The following is a 17,820-nucleotide window of genomic DNA, read 5'->3' on the forward strand; positions in this document are numbered from 1 at the left end:
TCTATCTATCTATCTATCTATCTATCTATCTATCTATCTATCTATCTATCTATCTATCTATCTATCTATCTATCTATCTATCTATCTATCTATCTATCTAAAAATGTACAATTAAATTATAGTTCATACAATTGTAGATTTCTTGATGATATATATCAAGGTATATTCCTCCTCTCATATTGCCAGTTTTGTTATTAACTAATGTTTTGTTTTTGTTTTTTCATGATAATTTCCAAATAATGGAGTTTTTATTTTTTATTTACATTTACAGTATAAGGTGAATGTTTTGAGTCAGTGCTCCTCTCCTGTTACAAGAGCAAAAGTAAATTAAAACTGAAACGTTCTTTCTACTTTCTGTAGATCTGTACATCTGCCAGTGTTGTATTTGTAAGGATAGACTGAAATGACCAACCGAAAAACCAATTTATTTGCATTGAAAATATCAGCGAATTTTGTGGCTACGTCAGTTGTTTTTTGTTTTTGTTTTTTTTTTTTTTTTGGGGGGGGGGGGGGTTGCTTGTTTGTTTGATCTGTGTTTGTTAAGGCCTAATAGCTTAAGCAATCCAAGCGTAATGACATTAGATTAAAAATGTGGTATGTGTTTTATATGTCGTAACTGACTGCATTTCAAAGTAATCTGCTCCATCCCTGCCGTCAACACGTTCACCCTGAAGCGGAACAAACAGCTTGGACACGTCAGCTGTAGGTGCCGGACACATTTAGGTGTCGCACACGGCGCATTTCCTGGTTTGTGTTGATGTCCCCCGATGTAAGCAGTGTGAAACCAAACGGTAGTCTTTTTCTCATGTTTCTTACTTTTGTTGAGATGCTGCCGACTTTCGATTGAAAGTAAAAATCGATGTTCCGCTGATTAGTTCTGTGATTCAGCCGCTTGTGTTCTGTTCTTTGATTTGGCATGTTGTCATCACCAGGTATGCTTGATTTCACCTTTGGCTTTACTTTTTTTTTAATCTCATGCTTGTTCTGTATCTGTCTTTGCCATAATTGTAGAGCATGTTTTGCTATGTTGTTAACTGTAAGTGAATGTTGCACTTTATGTGTGACTTGTGTATCAGCTGATGATTTTAATGTGACAGCTGGAAACTTAAAACCAGTTCATTCATTGGTTTATCTGCTTCATCAGCTTCAATTGCTTTCTGTCAGATTGATGGTGTCACATCACACAAAAATTTCGGATGCTTTATTTCTTTTTCTCTCCTATATAAACTAAAAAGCTGTATAAGTTCTAGGTCGCTATTTTTCAATTCAAAACAATTCGTGATTGAACGTTTTTGCCCAGGTTTCTGTTGGTATGTGCTGTTTTTTCCTGTCTGTTGCCATGCAGTACACACTGTACACCTCCTAGATCAGTCATCATGCTGTGAATCATACACGGCCATGCTGGATCTGTTTGCTGATTGTTTATACAACCATTTGATCAAGTGCCGTCTGACTCTAGCTCCCTTTTCCCCACCTAACCATATTCATTGCATTTTCAGAAGGAAACTTACCTCCATTACACAACATATTTGTTCATTATGGTGTTTTATTTTGTATCATTTGTGAATCGTTTCTTTATTCTTACTGTGATCTGCCAGACTTTTTGTATTGTTTTCATGATGCGTTCCACAAAAACATTTTTTTTTAATTCTCATTGGAATTTAAATGATTACAAACGTTCAGAGCAGTTTTTGAGACTTCCACTTAATTGGTAATCTGAATAGCTGTTTCAGTGTTTCTCTCTCATCTCTTCCTGTAGATTCACTGAGGGCGCAGCAGGTTTGATGCCCACTGCTCCCATCATGGAGCCCTCAGATTTGATCACGCACAAAAACGGGAGGCAGAGGAAGATGGTGGGCGCTAACCTGCTGTCTGAAAACATGAGGGATGTGGACAGGGGAGAGACCAGCTCCCCTGAGCCAGAAGTAGAAGAGGAAGCAGAGGGTCTCATCAGAGGGACGGACTCCGAGGACAGGAGGCGTCACAAAGCCCGGCCTGGGATCCGTGGCGAGCTGGGGAACATACTGCTTCTTCTGTTCCTCTATGTGCTGCAGGGGATTCCTCTGGGACTGGCTGGCAGCATCCCGCTGATCTTACAGAGTAAGAACGTCAGCTACAAAGACCAAGCTTTCTTCAGCTTCGTCTTTTGGCCATTTAGTCTCAAGCTTTTCTGGGCACCGCTGGTGGATGCACTGTACTTCAGCAGGTTTGGCAGAAGGTAAGAAAGACACCTGTATACCTCTTATGATGATATTTAATGTGAATGGCTATTTTTATCCTAGCTTCATTGTCTACACTTTTCCTGATAATATATATTCTATCCCTCACCTCCCACCTGCTTCTGAAGAAAGTCATGGCTGGTGCCTACACAGTACCTCCTGGGCCTCTTCATGCTCTACCTTTCTTTAACGGTCAACTCGCTGCTGCAGAGTGAGACAGGACCATGTGTAGTAACACTTACTGCAGTCTTCTTTATGCTTGCCTTTCTGGCAGCCACACAGGTAAACATTTATAAACACAGTGTTACAAGCACATATTCAGAAAGATAAATACATTCATTTACTCCCTGTACCGTCTCTGTGTTTCAGGATATAGCTGTGGATGGCTGGGCCCTGACTATGTTATCCAGAGAAAATGTGGGATATGCATCTACATGCAACTCTGTAGGCCAGACGGCTGGCTACTTCCTGGGGAATGTGCTCTTTTTGGCTCTGGAGTCGGCAGACTTTTGCAACAAATACCTCAGATTAGAGCCCAAGGACACAGGCATCGTCACCTTGTCAGGTATTCTTCTTCCTTGATGAAACAGATTAAAGAATACATTTTTCTGAGTAGCAAGTGAATAAATACTTGGTGATCAGTTGAATATAGTGTGTTTTAATGCTTTCATTGCCTTGCTGCAGATTTCTTGTTTTTTTGGGGAATCGTGTTCCTGGTTTCCACCACACTGGTGGCCATCTTTAAAAGAGAAAATGAACATGGCAAAGGGAAGAGAAAAGTTCCAGAAGAGACACAAGGCGTCATGGAAACCTACAAGTTGTTGTTCTCTATCATCAAGATGCCCACAGTCTTCACCTTTTGTGTCCTGCTTCTCACTGCCAAAGTACTCAACCATTACTCGACAATAATTTGGTTAAACACTGAAGTATAACTTCAGAGGTGTTACTTTTACACGCTTGTTTCCAATCTCATGTCTTCTCTGTGTGTTTTAGATTGGCTTTTCTGCAGCAGATGCAGTTACAGGTCTGAAGCTGGTGGAGGCTGGAGTTCCCAAGGAACAGCTGGCATTGCTGGCAGTGCCCATGGTGCCTCTGCAGATCCTGCTGCCGGTGATCATCAGTAAATACACAGCGGGGCCCCGGCCTCTGGATGTCTTCTACAAGGCCTTCCCTTTTAGGTTTTAACACACATACACACACAAAGACACACAAGTGCATGCCTATAGTACATACACTGCAGAAGCTAATGCAGTGTTGTCCTGTGTTGCAGGTTGCTTATAGGGCTGGAGTATGCACTGCTGGTGTGGTGGACTCCCAGTGTAAAACAAGAAGGAGGATTCCCCGTTTACTACTTTGCCATTGTGCTGCTTAGCTACGCACTGCATCAGGTTTGGTATTTCACTGCTATTCTTTTTGCTAATCCTTTTCATCCCCTGTTTTCCACTCCTAGTCTAGACCATACCGTAGCTTGTCCAGGTGGCAGGATTTCAACACGGACCAAACAACCTCTAAGAGTGGACTATTGACCCTCTGTACAATATTTACCAGGTGTCCCAGCCTGTTTAGACAATAGAAACCGGCTGAAATAAATAATTACTATGACTACATAGTTTATTAAAATATGTGTTGCAGACAGCTGGTGGGTGTTTCTTGCTGCCTCATTTCTGGAGGATTGTGCAACTTAATCACAGTTACGAAGTCCTAAGCTGGTACAGGTTTTCTCCTGTCAGCTTCATTAATTTCCTGTCTTTGCCCCCAGATGTCGCTGTGCAATAAGACAGACAGCACTTAAAGTATCATGTTGTTCCATTTTTTTTCCTTTCTCTCTTATTTGGGTAAAAAAAAGTTCTGATTCATGTAAACTTTTCTTTTATTTGGTTATTTTTTTTCAGGAATTCAGATTTTTGTCAACAAACATGAATCAGTATGGAAATTTTAAAAAAAAATCTACTTATAGCATAGATGTCTTTGAACATCATCAAGTTGACCTCCTGTGTTTTCCCTCCCAGGTGGCGTTGTACAGCATGTATGTGGCCTGCATGGCTTTCCACGCCAAAGTGAGTGACCCCCTCATCGGCGGGACCTACATGACCCTGCTCAACACGGTCACCAACCTTGGAGGAAACTGGCCCTCCACGGTCGCTCTGTGGATGGTTGATCCACTGACTTCGAAGGAATGCCAGGGGGCTGTGGGGCAGAGCTGTGGCTCCTCAGAAGAGGCAGGGGTAAGTGATTAGAGAGACGATGAAACGAGACAGTGTGCAATGCTGTCTGCTGGAAAGATATAAACTTCCTTTGTCCCTGTTCTCCTCTCCAGCTGTGCGTGAAGGAAGGCGGCTTTTGTGTGACGACGCTGGATGGCTACTACGTGGAGTCTGTGGTGTGCGTTGTGATTGGTTTAGCCTGGTGGGTGTGGTTAGGGAAGAAAATGAGGCGGCTGCAGGAGCAGAGCCCTGCTGCATGGAGGTGCAGAATCAACCAGTGACAACACTCCATCATTCAAACCACAGACACTTCTTGGTGGACTGTACCTGCAGATTCCAAAAACGGCTAATTGCCGGACGTACTGTAATTCCATCCTCATCCGTCTGGTACGTTTCCTTCGCTCCTGCAGTAGCTGCTACATTCTGCAGACATTTGCCCCTCATTCTTTCTTGCTTCAGTCACCATAAACTTCATACATATGAAGAAGTTCATTGTTGTCGTCTTCGCTGGAGGTAAAACTCTCTCATTGTTACTCTCGTGTCCCACTGAAAACTGAAACAACCAGACAGACTAGCTAAAAACTTGGATAGAAATATGTTTTTTTTCTGACACCATGTACTGCTGCTTGTAATGGCTTAACCAAACCAGAGCTGAGTCAAAGAATGTTCAAGTAGTTCTCCGGGTATCTTCTAACCTGCTTGGATAATCAAGTTAAGCTGCTCTGTGCATTTTTTTACATCTTATCCAGACCTAGGAATGCGAAATCTAATATGCAGATATTTTCCAACCTGTTTTAGCCAGTTGCTGTTACAACACAAATTGTTTCCACCAAACTGCAGAGAACATGAAGTCTCTACTGTAGTGGAATTAACATGTTTGTATGCAGACTTTTGTGATGGCGAGTAAGATAAGACTATTTTACTACTTTAAGTTACCTCTAAAACATGCCATATTTATTTTTATGCAGCATTCTTAAACAAAACTGTAAAGTTTTAGCCTAATGGGCACTCTCAGCCTGTCACTGTTCATCTTGGTTGATGCTGATTTCATTTTCAAGCCTTTGTCTGCTCATACAGAGGATGATGCTGACATCTTTGTGCACCTCTTACCCAAACAGCAGCAAGAAATTAGCTCTTGAAATTTGAATCCTGGCACCACATAAAAACTCTCCATACTTCAGACTCTGACTTGGTTACCTTCCTGGCCATCAGGAGGGAAAAGCCATACAGCTGCACACATTCACTCCAACTGTATGAATGTGTGGATGTGATTTCCTACCTGTGTCTGACTTGATGCAGGTTAAATGAAGTTAAACCCAGAGCGAAGAATATTTTTCATTGCTGTTTGACTCAGATCTAAACCAGTATTTTTTAAAATAATTATTTAATTAGATTTTTTTTCCCCTCCTAAGTAATTTGTGCCTTGTTTAGTTTTTCTATATTGCAGGCAGGGAATATTACTATAATTTGCATATGAAGTTAAAGTGATGAGTAGTCATTGAGTAACACTGCTTTCAGTGATATTAAGTGGCATAAAATGTCACCGGTGCTTTCACATTTCTTTCTCTTAATGAAGCTGAGCGCACATTCCTTATGAATAATTTAATTTTCACACTTCCTAAAACAAAACCAGTATCATCAGTGGTTATATGAACTGAGGTGGCTTAAACATTAAATGGCTTCATTGGAGCATTTTTTTTCCGTGCTTTCCTTAAATCTCATTAATTAAATTCCTTATAGGACCAACTGAAAAGCTTAATAGCATATTGGTCGGCACAGGTTTTTACTGTTGAACCATCTTGGTTTTCAATAGGGGCTGGCTGGTATGATTATACTTTGCATATTTCCCTTTTCAGCCAGACCCTAGTGGAGGATAGACAGCCGTATCCAGTTTTATGACTGAATATACTGTATACTCATTTTTAATGCAACCCATCATTACATCCATATAGTCGGTCTAAACAGGGAGTGTAGTTTATATCAAGGGTTCGTTGGCAGATTCCATCTTAGTGGGACGTAAATACCAGCCATCAGGGAGGAGGAGTCGCATTCATCTGTACTGTGTTTATCTGTTTGGCAGTTATCAAGCTTCCCCGAAGAGGCTTATTCTAGACTTTTTGTCATCTTATCATTAAATAAACAGCGCGTGTGGCAGGTACATATGGATCACCTGCTGTTGCCTGGTATAAATATATCAAATTTATTGCCCACAAAACTGTCCAGATCCCAGACCAGCAGAAACTCAATAAGCAAACGCTCTGCTTATGTGTTTCATACTGTACACAGAGGTGAACGTTGCAGTATTTTCTCTAAAGCCAGCACTAAAAATCTAACTGCTTTGTTAAATGCTGAAGTGCACAATCAGGGTTCATGTGAGGGTAAGATTCATTTTGCATACTGTCTGATTACTTGTGACGACTTTTTTGAATCGCAGGTAAAAAGTCCCATTAGTCTGGATTATTCTGAAATTGTGCTTCTTTTTTCATTTGCCCTCAATCTGCTCCCTCTACAATGTACAGACATCCGTCATTCTGGACTTACACAACTTCAGACGTCATGTTTATGGGGCCTTTCATGTTTGTTTGTGACAGAATGTTTTTTAATGACTCATTCTGAGTCTTTTATTTGGCATTAAGAGAGCACTAAATTTGTTGTTTTGGTTTTCTTTGAAAAAAATAGTAGTCTGTGGTTTAGTTTCAACATATGCATTTGTTTTCTAATGACTTCAGGTGGTGGTAAACTGCTGTGATGTCAGCTATAGAAATTGCTCTTAATTTATCTTCAGTTATCTTAGAATACATGTAAGTTTCAGATTTTTTTTTAACTTTATGCAGTTTTTGTTTTTTTACAATGAGTCCAAATACCCAATCACAAAAGAAACAAATAGCACAGTGTGGGGATATCTTGATACATTTTAATATGCTAGCAACAGTGCTCTATAATGTTCGGATGATGACCTTTGACATTCATAGGATGCAATATTTATGAGATTTGAAACAAATCCAGGATATTAAAAAATATGCGCATTCCTCAAGTCTCCCTCTTGTTGTTCTTGTTCCTTTGAATACAGATCATTATGAGCACAAAAGACACGATGCACATTGTACTTTTTTTCACATTTTATTTATAATTTTCCTTGCTTTTCAGGAATTCTAAAACTTCCCTCCTAAACAAGTTAATGCTGATGCAGTAGGCTGGAAATGTTGCCCTAAGTCTTTTGGAGCAATAAACCCCACAACTGCAGACAGTGTCCAGATCAACTGGTGCCGCAGTCTCCGATATTAATTCACTGCTGGGGTCAGATGGAGGATCTGACGTCCCGAACCGTTGAGGCCCAGTGACTCCTGGGCAGCCAGATGAGGGGTCGGGGGGGATGGGGGGTTACAGAAAGCAGCACCGAGATCAGTTTGATGTTTTGGTTGGTGATAATAAAGTGGGTCACGCTAATGTTGCATCAAACCTGTCTGGTCTGATCCAGAGATACAACCCATCATGTAGTATGCCTGAGGAGCAGATAACTAATGATAACAACACTGCTGAAAGAATGTAAAAAGTCAACTTTGTTTTTTCCTCCTTTAATTTAGGCTCTCTGATTCATCATTGATGTATAGCACAGGTAATGCAATTCATTTTGTAAAACTTTGTAAGACATAAAGCTATATTCATCAATACCAGAACCTCTGCTTGTCCGCTGCTCACAATAATTTTCTTTCATCTTTTTAAATAATAAACCTAATTCACATCATTTCATTCAGAGCTAGGGAAGCATTCTGTCTAAGAAGAAATACTGTCAGAATCTTCCAATGGAAGCAATTTCCTCACTGGCATTCATTCAAATAGCACAAAGCACTTTGGACATCTTCTACTACACTAGACTGACTGCAGTTCACCTTGAAACGCTTGCATACTGTGTGATACACGATAACCTTCCTGGTGACACACAGGCTGTAGCTCCTCAAAAGATTCCTACGAGTCCAGTTCCTGGGCGTGAAGGGGCAGAAGATGGAGGTCAACAGACCTGAGGTGTTGGAGGAGAAGTGGTGAGACGGTGATGTCGTCGGTAGCACTTATCTGTATCACGCTGGAGTCCCGGGCACACGCACAAACTCCAGGTTGTGACAGTATATGTAGTGTGCAGGTGTGCAATTTTGGATTTTCATTGTCTCTAGCATCCATATCTTTTTGCTTTGTTTCTTAAAAAATATCAACAAAGGAAAAAAAAAAAAGAAAGAGTCAAGAAATAAACTCTCCTAAACAGGCGCGGTGGGTCATAGGTTCATACGTAGATGCTCGGGTCGTTTGGCCACCACCGGATAGGCCTGCTGCTTCATCTGAGCCAGGTTGACCCCGGCAGGCTGACGGATGGGCAGAGGGGCCGAGGCCTCGGAGCTGCTCGTGATGTCCATCTGCTCTGGGGTGGACAGTTCCATGGCCTGGTCCTGAGGAGACTGGAGGACACTACTCGGTCCTCCGCCGGGGAGGAGGGGGCTCCGGGCCCAGCAGTCCCCTGCTGAGAACTTCACCGGGCTGAAAGGACAGAGCGGATGATGCAGATACAATAAGAAACGTAACAGATTTTAACACAATTTTACCAATCAACTGCATCACACAGACTGTCATTAATCACCCCAGTCACGGTTGTTTCTGCTGCAGACATGACCGACATACCTGAGAGGTGTTCTTGGGCTGCCCATGATCCGTCGAGGTGAGCGGATTTTTGGCTCGAATGAGAACTTCTCTTTGATGTTTTCCAGGACTGATGGAGCAACATATGTGAAACCCTGGAAAAACACAGAGAAGGAAAAAGCTACAGTTGGTGCACAATCACAGAGAGACGTGAAGAAGAAATGATCTATTACTGACTGGCCACAGAGAACATTACTGCAGCACTGCAGTGGCTGTAAATCTTGTTGCTCCACTTGACTGACATATTTATTCTCGTCATTTATACTGCTCTGTGATACAACATGAGAACTGCACCTGAGTTGCTCTTTGAACTGAATATAAAACAATGCAACCAATATTACAGTGTGCTGCCCTCTATAACAGAACAAGAAGATATAAACGCATAAGGTGAAACATGGATTGACAAGTCAGTTTACTGTTCAAATGTATTTTAACAGGGAGAAAGGAAGTAAGATGAAACTTAATAGGATGTTTTTAAAGATTCACTTCTGATCATGTTGCCTTTATTTTGAAAAGAACAGTAGAGAAGACAGGAAATACGGGAGAGAACAAGGGAATGACATGAAACAAACTGTCCTCAGCTGGGATTCGAACCAGAGATCACCTGCTCTGAGAAGATGTGCATGTATGCTAACCACTGGGCCAATGGGTCACCCTTAAGAAATGTTTTTGTACAGAGGATAATGATGGGAAAAAGTTTTTTATTCAGAACTTGTCCCTAAAAGCATGAGTTTTTGTTTTGCCATCAAGAGATACAGCCGATTTTAACTGAGAAGTCGATGTTACTAAAACAAACAAAAGTTAAAGAAAGCGCAGTCAGGAGTTACCAGGAAGGCTTGATTGGCACTCTCACTGAGGGTCGAGTCATCCGGGCTGTCGACTGGTGTCTGACTGGTGAACTTTGAGTCAAACTGACTCACGTCTTCGGCTGATTGCTGCAAAGATAGAAGCGAAGAAAGACAGGTGAGGAGGTAAAGCAACATGAGCAGATGCGTCGGCCACCAAGACAAACAGGAGACCGTGTGAAACGGGAGATGATCTGGGTTCAGTTCCTGGGACTTACTAGAACCTTGAACTCAACCTGCTCATATAGCCCCACTTGTGAACATTTAATGTTCTCAAATTTCCAGGAAGCAATATCCAGTTCAGCACTCTTTGTGGTCCGCTTCTCTGCTACTCACCAGGAAAGGCTTGAAGGGAGGCTCCACTTTCCGTGCCAACAAATCCTCCCAGTTGATGTGTCGAAAGAAGGGATGAGCCTGTTGGATATCAGATACAGAGCACGGTGAACAGACGGCTATAAAACATAGCACTGCAGTCTGGGGAAGAATGGAAATCAGCTGCTCCTTGTGTAGCTAACAATAACAAAGATGTAAGTATCTACACAAGTGTGGTCTCAGAAGGGATCAAAAGAAAATATAAGTAAGATGCTCTGTTTTTCAAGCAATACCGCTTTGGGCATTGTAACATTGGGATCCGATATAAAAGCTTCTGCTTTTATATATTGTCCTATTCTCACCTGCACTTCTGTGGCGTCTCCTGCTCCAGCTCCCAGCCGTGACGAGGCGTTTCTCTTCAGCAACTGAAAAACCAGCAGCCAAATGTCAAAACAACACTAACCCAACAACTCTTTGCGTAAGAACCCGGAGCGCAATGAGCTCAGAAAAACATTTTGAATACCCGTTTCAGGAGATCTCTAGCTTCTTGTGTGAGGTAGGGCGGCAGGCTGAGCTTGCACTTCAGGATCTTGTCAATGGTCTTTTTTCGGTTTTCCCCGGTGAATGGAGGCTGCAGCGAGAAAATAGAGAGAGGGCTTACTCTAACATCCCAAATTTTGATTCATATTTTATGGCAGTCCATTAATAAAACCAAAGTAGAAAGCCTTTTCAGGTTGTAAATGTTTAACTGACCGCTCCTGTGAGCATGTCGTACATCAGAGCGCCCAGACTCCACCAGTCCACCGCTCTGTTGTGTCCACTTCTCATCAGGATCTCTGGGGCCCTGAAACCATGTCAGCACAGATGTGTTACTAACGCATTAATGACATAAGATCATCAGTGAGCATGAAAACAGGAGGAGAGCAAGTGAGAAGGGTAAAATAGGTAAATAGATGACAAAAAAGATAGATGACAAAAAAGAAAGAGGAAAGAACTTTACTCACATGTATTCAATGGTGCCACAGAAAGTGTGGGTAACCGTGCCGTCATGAATGGATTCTTTACACAGCCCAAAGTCTGTCAACTTTACATGACCTGGAAAGATACATATTCAAAAGCAAATATTTACAATTCTTATACCGCTCTGTGGATGATTTAGAGGGCATCAGAATATAAATCATGCAAGAAATTAAAAAGGAAGCGCAACATCTTGTAATATTCTTCTCCTAAGGATTAAAGTATTTTTACTATTTGTCTGGTGATCTTTTTTTCCTCACACTCACCTTGGTTGTTGAGCATAATGTTCTCAGGCTTCAGGTCCCTGTAGATGATGCCCTTCTGGTGCAGGTGACCCAGAGCCATGGAAATTTCTGCCAGGTAAAAACTAAAGAAAGAAACAAGAACAAAAAAACTTATTACAAAAAATAATACATTTCAAATAAGGATAACCCAGTGTGATAATAATGCACATGATATTGTTATATTAAATGTTTGTAGTCAGCTTAAAATTGGATTGTCCTGTATTTTCTTGGCATCATTGGGCAAAAAATCCACAGCAACCTTTCAGCATATTGCAATTTGATTGGCTTGAGAGGAAACTAGACTTCTGCACCACCGTTTTTAGGCTTTGGGAAATGTAGCCTGTGCCAGGACAATTTGGCTAATCACAGGTGTTTTCAGATCAGATCAGGCGAGGGCGTATAAAGAGCAACAAAGTCTGAACTGTGAGAAGGATGTGGCGGCTGAATGGCTTTTTCAAAGGAGTTTACTTCAGGTGAGTTGGGTCGAAGTCCTGCGTTAAGTTGAAAATAAAGGCTGACTTTTGGCTTAGCTGTTTCTCCACATTTGAAGCCCATGCATATATCTTTGCTTGTCTGGTGGGAGGGGCTTAGGACAGACAGGGCTGAGCTTTTTTTGTGCCGTTTTTAGATTTCGCTGTATTGCATACTTAACCCTTTCTTAAGCTGCTTTTACTGCTGAGTCTTCAAAATCTAACGTAATATTTATGAGGGGATTTAACGGTGTTGTTTTTTTTAAATACATTTTTTTGTCTCCTTTTGTGTGTTACATTCTACTATGAAAAGTCCTACACATATCAAGTCTGCTTGAGTTTTGTGTGCTGTTGTTATGCTAATCTACAGTCCAATACGACTTAGCCGCTAATTAAAGTGTAGCTTAACTGTTGACTGCCACATGTGAGAATCCTAAGACACAGTTTTGACATCGACACCTGTTACAACCAATCAGGAATGAGTATTTTCCATGGTGTTGAATAGTACGGACATGCTGCAAAGATATGTGTGCGTTCCTATTTCAACATAATGATAAAGAAATAAGCAATGCTCACCAGGCTGTGTCTTCCATGAAGATGCCCTCCCTCTCCAGCTGCATGAAGAGTTCTCCTCCTGCACAGGTAAACACACATTCATGCTACTGACACAGGTTGCATAGATACATCCCTACAAATCTCTCTATTACTGAACTCACTAGCGCTGACTTGGAGAAAGAAGTGACACCTAAAAGATGCCATATTGATGCCAAGTGTTATTGAGGTGCCAATTTTTTTTCCAGTGTTATGGAGTCTGAACTCCAAACGATCCCGCAAACACTGACTCACAAACATGAAATGAATCCCACCATTGTTTCACCACCTTCCTGAAATGTAGAGGCAAATTAAACATGTGCAGTTTGATGGAGAGGAGAGCTGGGAAGCCAAGCTACAACATGTGCTACATTATTTCATTATGGTATTCTGGCAGTGTGCATAAGAGAAAATAAGAGCGTGAGGGTTAGACAAAGAGACTGTATTTGTATTTGAAGTTTATGTGAGCAAGGATGTAAATATTTCATGTTATTCCCTCTAATCATTTAAATTTACCTCGTGATCGTCGACGGGTTTCATCTTAGCAGGAACAATTACAATTCAGACAGTGTTTTCACGCTGACTCTGCTTGTGTAATTTGCATTTATATTCCTGCAGTGTACCAGGTGTGTGTGTGTGTGTGTGTGTGTGTGTGTGTGTGTGTGTGTGTGTGTGTGTGTGTGTGTGTGTGTGTGTGCACTGACCACTCAGGTACTCCAGGATAAGGTAGAGCTTCCCTCCTGTCTGGAAGGCGTAGATGAGATCGACGATGAAGGGATGCTTCACTTCCTCCAGGATGTTCCTCTCCGCCTTGGTGTGGGCCGTGTCCTTGGCGTTGCGCACAATCATAGCCTGGTACACCCGACCCACAGAAACATAAATCAGACACAGCAGCACGGAAAAGAAAGTGGTGAAACATGGCTGTGCTTTAACAAATGCAGATGTAAAAAGCTGCAAAACACAAATATTCCTCTCAACAGGCTGTGCATCACTGTCTAATGAGCTGCCGTCTGCATGACTAAGAGAGAAAATCAAAGTGTTCCTCTAAACAACATCTGAGATGGAGGGTTGAGCTGAGCAGCTTAGTCAACTAAAACACAGGAGCGTCATTTTATTATTACTGCTAATCTACATTAATAAATAAATTCAACTTAACAAGGCAGGTCGTGCTACTATTACTCACTCAAATAAAGGCAACACAGAGGGTTTTACCAGCATTCAAATATATACAGTGTGTTGAGATTACAATTCTGTGTAGCACAGTAATGACAAAGACTGAGCACCACTGTGGTTTTGAACTGCTCCTCCAGCTCTCCAGAGGCCTCCCCTCAGTTCTGTTTACTAACCACTTCTGTCAGGACGCTAAAGAGCCGCCTGCCAGCAACAATGTGATCTCAGCTCCAAGTGTTACAATGATGACAACAGGCTGATAATGATTTATGTGTAGTATTCAGAATTTTCAGCCTGATCTGGCTCGCAAAATGGGTTTTTGTTTCCTTTAGCTGCTTTTTACTCCTTTACCAATGCTATTGTTTATTAGCTGCATGTGTTTATCAAGTGTCTTCAAATCAGTGCAGCGTGTAGAACAATGAATCAAAGTTCTCACAGCATGAAACTCAACTATAAAGGGGCAATATATTAATTATCTTCAGTGGTTAAATCTACACATTCAGCACACTACCAGACTCATTTTTTAATAATGGAAAGCAGGAAAATCAAAATTAAGAACAGATTACAGTATTATATCATGCACATAATGAACTGTTGTAGTTGGATAAGCTCAAAATTTAAGGGTCTGTTTTATTTGTACATAAAAGTTGCACACAATTAACATCCCTGCTGTTCTAACTGTATCATAAACTGCAAGAATATTTTCACTCTTTCTGCTGTTGGACAAAATACAAAGAAGTTTTACTCCAATCTGTTTGAAAAAGGCTGTTATTTTATTTCAAATTCTATATTTCTACAACTTTGAAGACGTAAGCTGCATATTTGCTATCACTGTCCATCGGCTGGGGACTCCTAACAAGTCAGAACAAATCTGCCATTCTGCAGAAATGATAATTTCCTCAGTTGAGTAACTTCACGTCAGTGGCATAAATATGCAACACTGATAACGTTGGGCAAGTAAGGACTCGTTTCATACCCTGATATGCTTCATAAAGTTGAGCACGGGTCTCTATCCCCACACTACAAGTTTAACGATTGAAATAAATGACTGAACTCTGGCAGGTCTTCAATATGTCACTGGGGTTATGTTAGCCAATTAAGCAGAAGCAGTGCGAATATCAAGCGGAATCTAACGGGCTGAGGCGGAGTGTTTTAAGTGCCAAGTCTGCAGCACAGCAGCGTAGATGGCAATCTACCAACTAGCAGTGAAACCTTACCCCACCACCGGCTTCAGCGATAGCCAACATTTGCAGACAAAAGCACCAGAACGTTTATTTGTAAAAACAAGCATGCAATTATGTTCATGTAATAAACTGAGAGCAGCTACACATCACTGTAATTGATGCAACTGGAAAGGATTGCATTTTTCAGAGTTAACAAGAGAAAAAATGATGTACCTTTTTTAAAACTTTCATGGCAAAGATTTTGCCTGATGCAGCGCCAACAACTTTTCGAACTTGGAAAACCTGCACGGCAAAGAAAGGGATTTGTACATTTAGAATAATCAAATGAGCAGATGGAATAAATATAACTGCATAGTTCACATTACAGAGACAAAAGAGGACAACGTGTGTATGTAAGAGTGTGTTTGGTGTACTTCTTGGATACAACATGCACCTTTCCATAACCACCCTTCCCCAGAACTCGCAGCAGCTCAAAGCACTCCGGTCTGATGTTCTCCGTCCCCTGATTGACGTTGTCCTCAGAAATCTCGATCTTCTCACAGTCGTCCATGTTGCTGTGGTTAGACATGTGTAATGTATTAAGCTCACTCTATTCTTTTTGTTTATAAAATTATGCAACAACACAACAGTGATGTGAATACTTACAACTCAAATCCACTGCACTGGTCCATGATATCATTGAGTTGAGCCTGGAAGGAGAAGTGGAAAACAGAAGAAAAAAAAGAATCATTCATTTTAATGAGAAACATGGAGAAAACCTGATCAAAACTTGCTGCTGAACATCCACACTAGTGCCAGGCTTGATTTGGTAACTTTTTTACTCATTAAATTTGTAGGAGCTTTCAGTTATAAGATGGCATTTTGTATGTACAGCAGAGTGTCTTTTCTTCCTTGGGTTTAAAGCAACTAATACAACAATAAAGCATTAGCAAAGCTCTGCAGCCTATAAACTCAATCAAGGCTGATCTAAATTGGATGCTGATAAAAACAGCCATTATTTCCTATATTATATTTGAGACAGTTTTTAAGGAAGAATGGCAACACTGTAAACTGAATATTTCTGGACTCTTGGTCAGGCAGAACCTGTTTTGAATTGCTACGGGCTAAACATTCACACAGAAGCAATGTGATACTAACAGGAGCTGCTGTGATGTAATAGATGTCCAAACCATGCTACAAATACCCACATGATGCAACATATTTAGCAACAGTCCAAAAGTTGTTTATCCAAACAGAAAAAAACATACATACATATATGCATATACATTGGACTGTCTAACTCTCCTATTCCAAAACTGTTCTCCCACAGCAGCAAGTGGTGAAGGTTTTGTTTTCATAAGATACCTGCATAAAGCAACATAAACACATTATTAAAATAACTGTTCATTTTATTCTGCAGTAGTATTTGCTGCTTTTTATATCTCAGTTTAAACAGAAACTGACTAGCTCCAGCTTCCAGTCCAACCAGTCCCACTCTGTCACAGTCTTGCCAAAATAAACTGTTGCACACGGAGCCACATTTGTCACTGCAGCACCTTTGGCCAACTAAGCATGGCTTGCAGAACTCCAACATGACAGCGATGTTTTTAAACGTGACAGCGTCAACGCCGCATACATTTCATCACTAGCTAACGTTACTGGTAAAATAAAAACTGAACAAGTGTCAGTTGTCATGATCACTGCCAGGCTAGCGGTGGCGAGCTAGCATTAGCCTCTGCCAGATCCCCGTTTGCAGAGGCCTGGGAGCTCCGGCTGCAGAGCAGGCCCGCGGTGGCTGGCAGGCTAGCAGGCTAACAGCTAGCCGCCGTGCAGGAAGAGTTTCTGCTGTGACAGCTCAACATCCTCCGCTAAAGTACCTCCTCATTCTCGTCGTCGGACACATTTTCCTCCGGCTGGTCCAAATCAATGTCAAACACTCCAGCCATGGCAGCGGTTCGCTCGGATCGTTCTGTCACAGACCGCAAGAATTGCAGGCGTCCCCCACCTCATGGACAAACACACACCGCCGCCATAACCGGCTACTACACTGGGCATGCGCACTGCGACACTCACCAAAGGGGGCGGTAACCTCTTTTATGTAGTCATAAACACCCTCTGTAGTCTGTGTGCTTTGTGTTCAGAATAAATGTCTGATTCACCGCTCATGATGGGGATTCCTGCTCTCAGTTTCATTCAGTTAATTCACTTCGTCCACACTTCACAATGATAAATCGGAAACGATATTTTTTCTTGGCTGATGTTTATATCAAACAATAAAGATAATATGTTAATAGCCGAATGTATTAAGAAAAAAAAATCTGTAAAACAGGGTTGCATGGTTTGTGTGTAATTATTTTTCGTTCTTTTTTCTTGCTTTAAATTGCATATTGTAGGATTTTTTCACTTATTGTATACTTTGTAATTGCTACAAATTACAAACAAAAAACAACTACTAACTAAATATGAAAAGACACTGATCTTCTGGAAAGCAGTGTTTCAATTCATTGCTAAAACCACTGAAGCAATTAGAAAAAGGATGGGTAAGAAGACAAAATCAATAGTTGTTTATTTTTTATATCATAACAACATAATGCACTTAGTGAAATCCCAGCATTAATACCACTCCTGCTACCATCATAAAAACAACAGCATAATAACTGCAATAATAAGAAGAATGTTGTGAGTGATACTGTGTGAATATAGGCTATGTATGTTTCTGTGTCAGATGTGTGCAGGCTGTGAAAATAAGTCCTCCCTTGAATCAAGATGTATGTGTAACAACAACAGTAACAACATTATCATCATCATCATCATCATCATCATTCAGAGGCCCTGTATGACCATGAAAAAAATTGTTTA

General features: G+C 41.1%; 2 protein-coding genes across 3 annotated transcripts; one reads left to right on the plus strand and one right to left on the minus strand.

Moving 5' to 3' along the window:
* The first annotated feature begins 644 nt into the window (after positions 1-644).
* slc33a1 (solute carrier family 33 member 1) lies at positions 645-7,452 on the plus strand. 2 transcript variants are annotated; one of them, XM_023299589.3, is made up of 9 exons: positions 645-791; positions 1,760-2,218; positions 2,348-2,501; positions 2,589-2,784; positions 2,904-3,103; positions 3,213-3,397; positions 3,490-3,607; positions 4,229-4,444; positions 4,537-7,452. In XM_023299589.3, exons 2-9 carry the CDS (start codon positions 1,785-1,787, stop codon positions 4,702-4,704), a joined length of 1,671 nt encoding a protein of 556 aa, XP_023155357.2. In that variant the 5' UTR covers positions 645-791; positions 1,760-1,784; the 3' UTR covers positions 4,705-7,452. The 2 variants fall into 2 exon arrangements, with proteins under 2 accessions (XP_023155357.2, XP_035799446.2); XM_035943553.2 differs by having other exon boundaries at positions 740-932.
* A 72-nt stretch (positions 7,453-7,524) lies between these two features.
* Positions 7,525-17,012, minus strand: rps6kb1b (ribosomal protein S6 kinase b, polypeptide 1b). The gene is made up of 15 exons (XM_023299560.3): positions 16,839-17,012; positions 15,628-15,671; positions 15,416-15,536; positions 15,196-15,264; positions 13,333-13,480; positions 12,614-12,671; positions 11,550-11,650; positions 11,271-11,361; positions 11,020-11,110; positions 10,790-10,897; positions 10,629-10,691; positions 10,291-10,368; positions 9,937-10,044; positions 9,092-9,204; positions 7,525-8,950 (listed from the first exon to the last, which is right to left on the minus strand). Exons 1-15 carry the CDS (start codon positions 16,905-16,907, stop codon positions 8,692-8,694), a joined length of 1,521 nt encoding a protein of 506 aa, XP_023155328.2. The 5' UTR covers positions 16,908-17,012; the 3' UTR covers positions 7,525-8,691.
* Positions 17,013-17,820: the final 808 nt, after the last annotated feature.

This window comes from Amphiprion ocellaris, chromosome 7 (assembly GCF_022539595.1).
Source record: "Amphiprion ocellaris isolate individual 3 ecotype Okinawa chromosome 7, ASM2253959v1, whole genome shotgun sequence".
Lineage (NCBI taxonomy): Eukaryota > Metazoa > Chordata > Actinopteri > Pomacentridae > Amphiprion > Amphiprion ocellaris.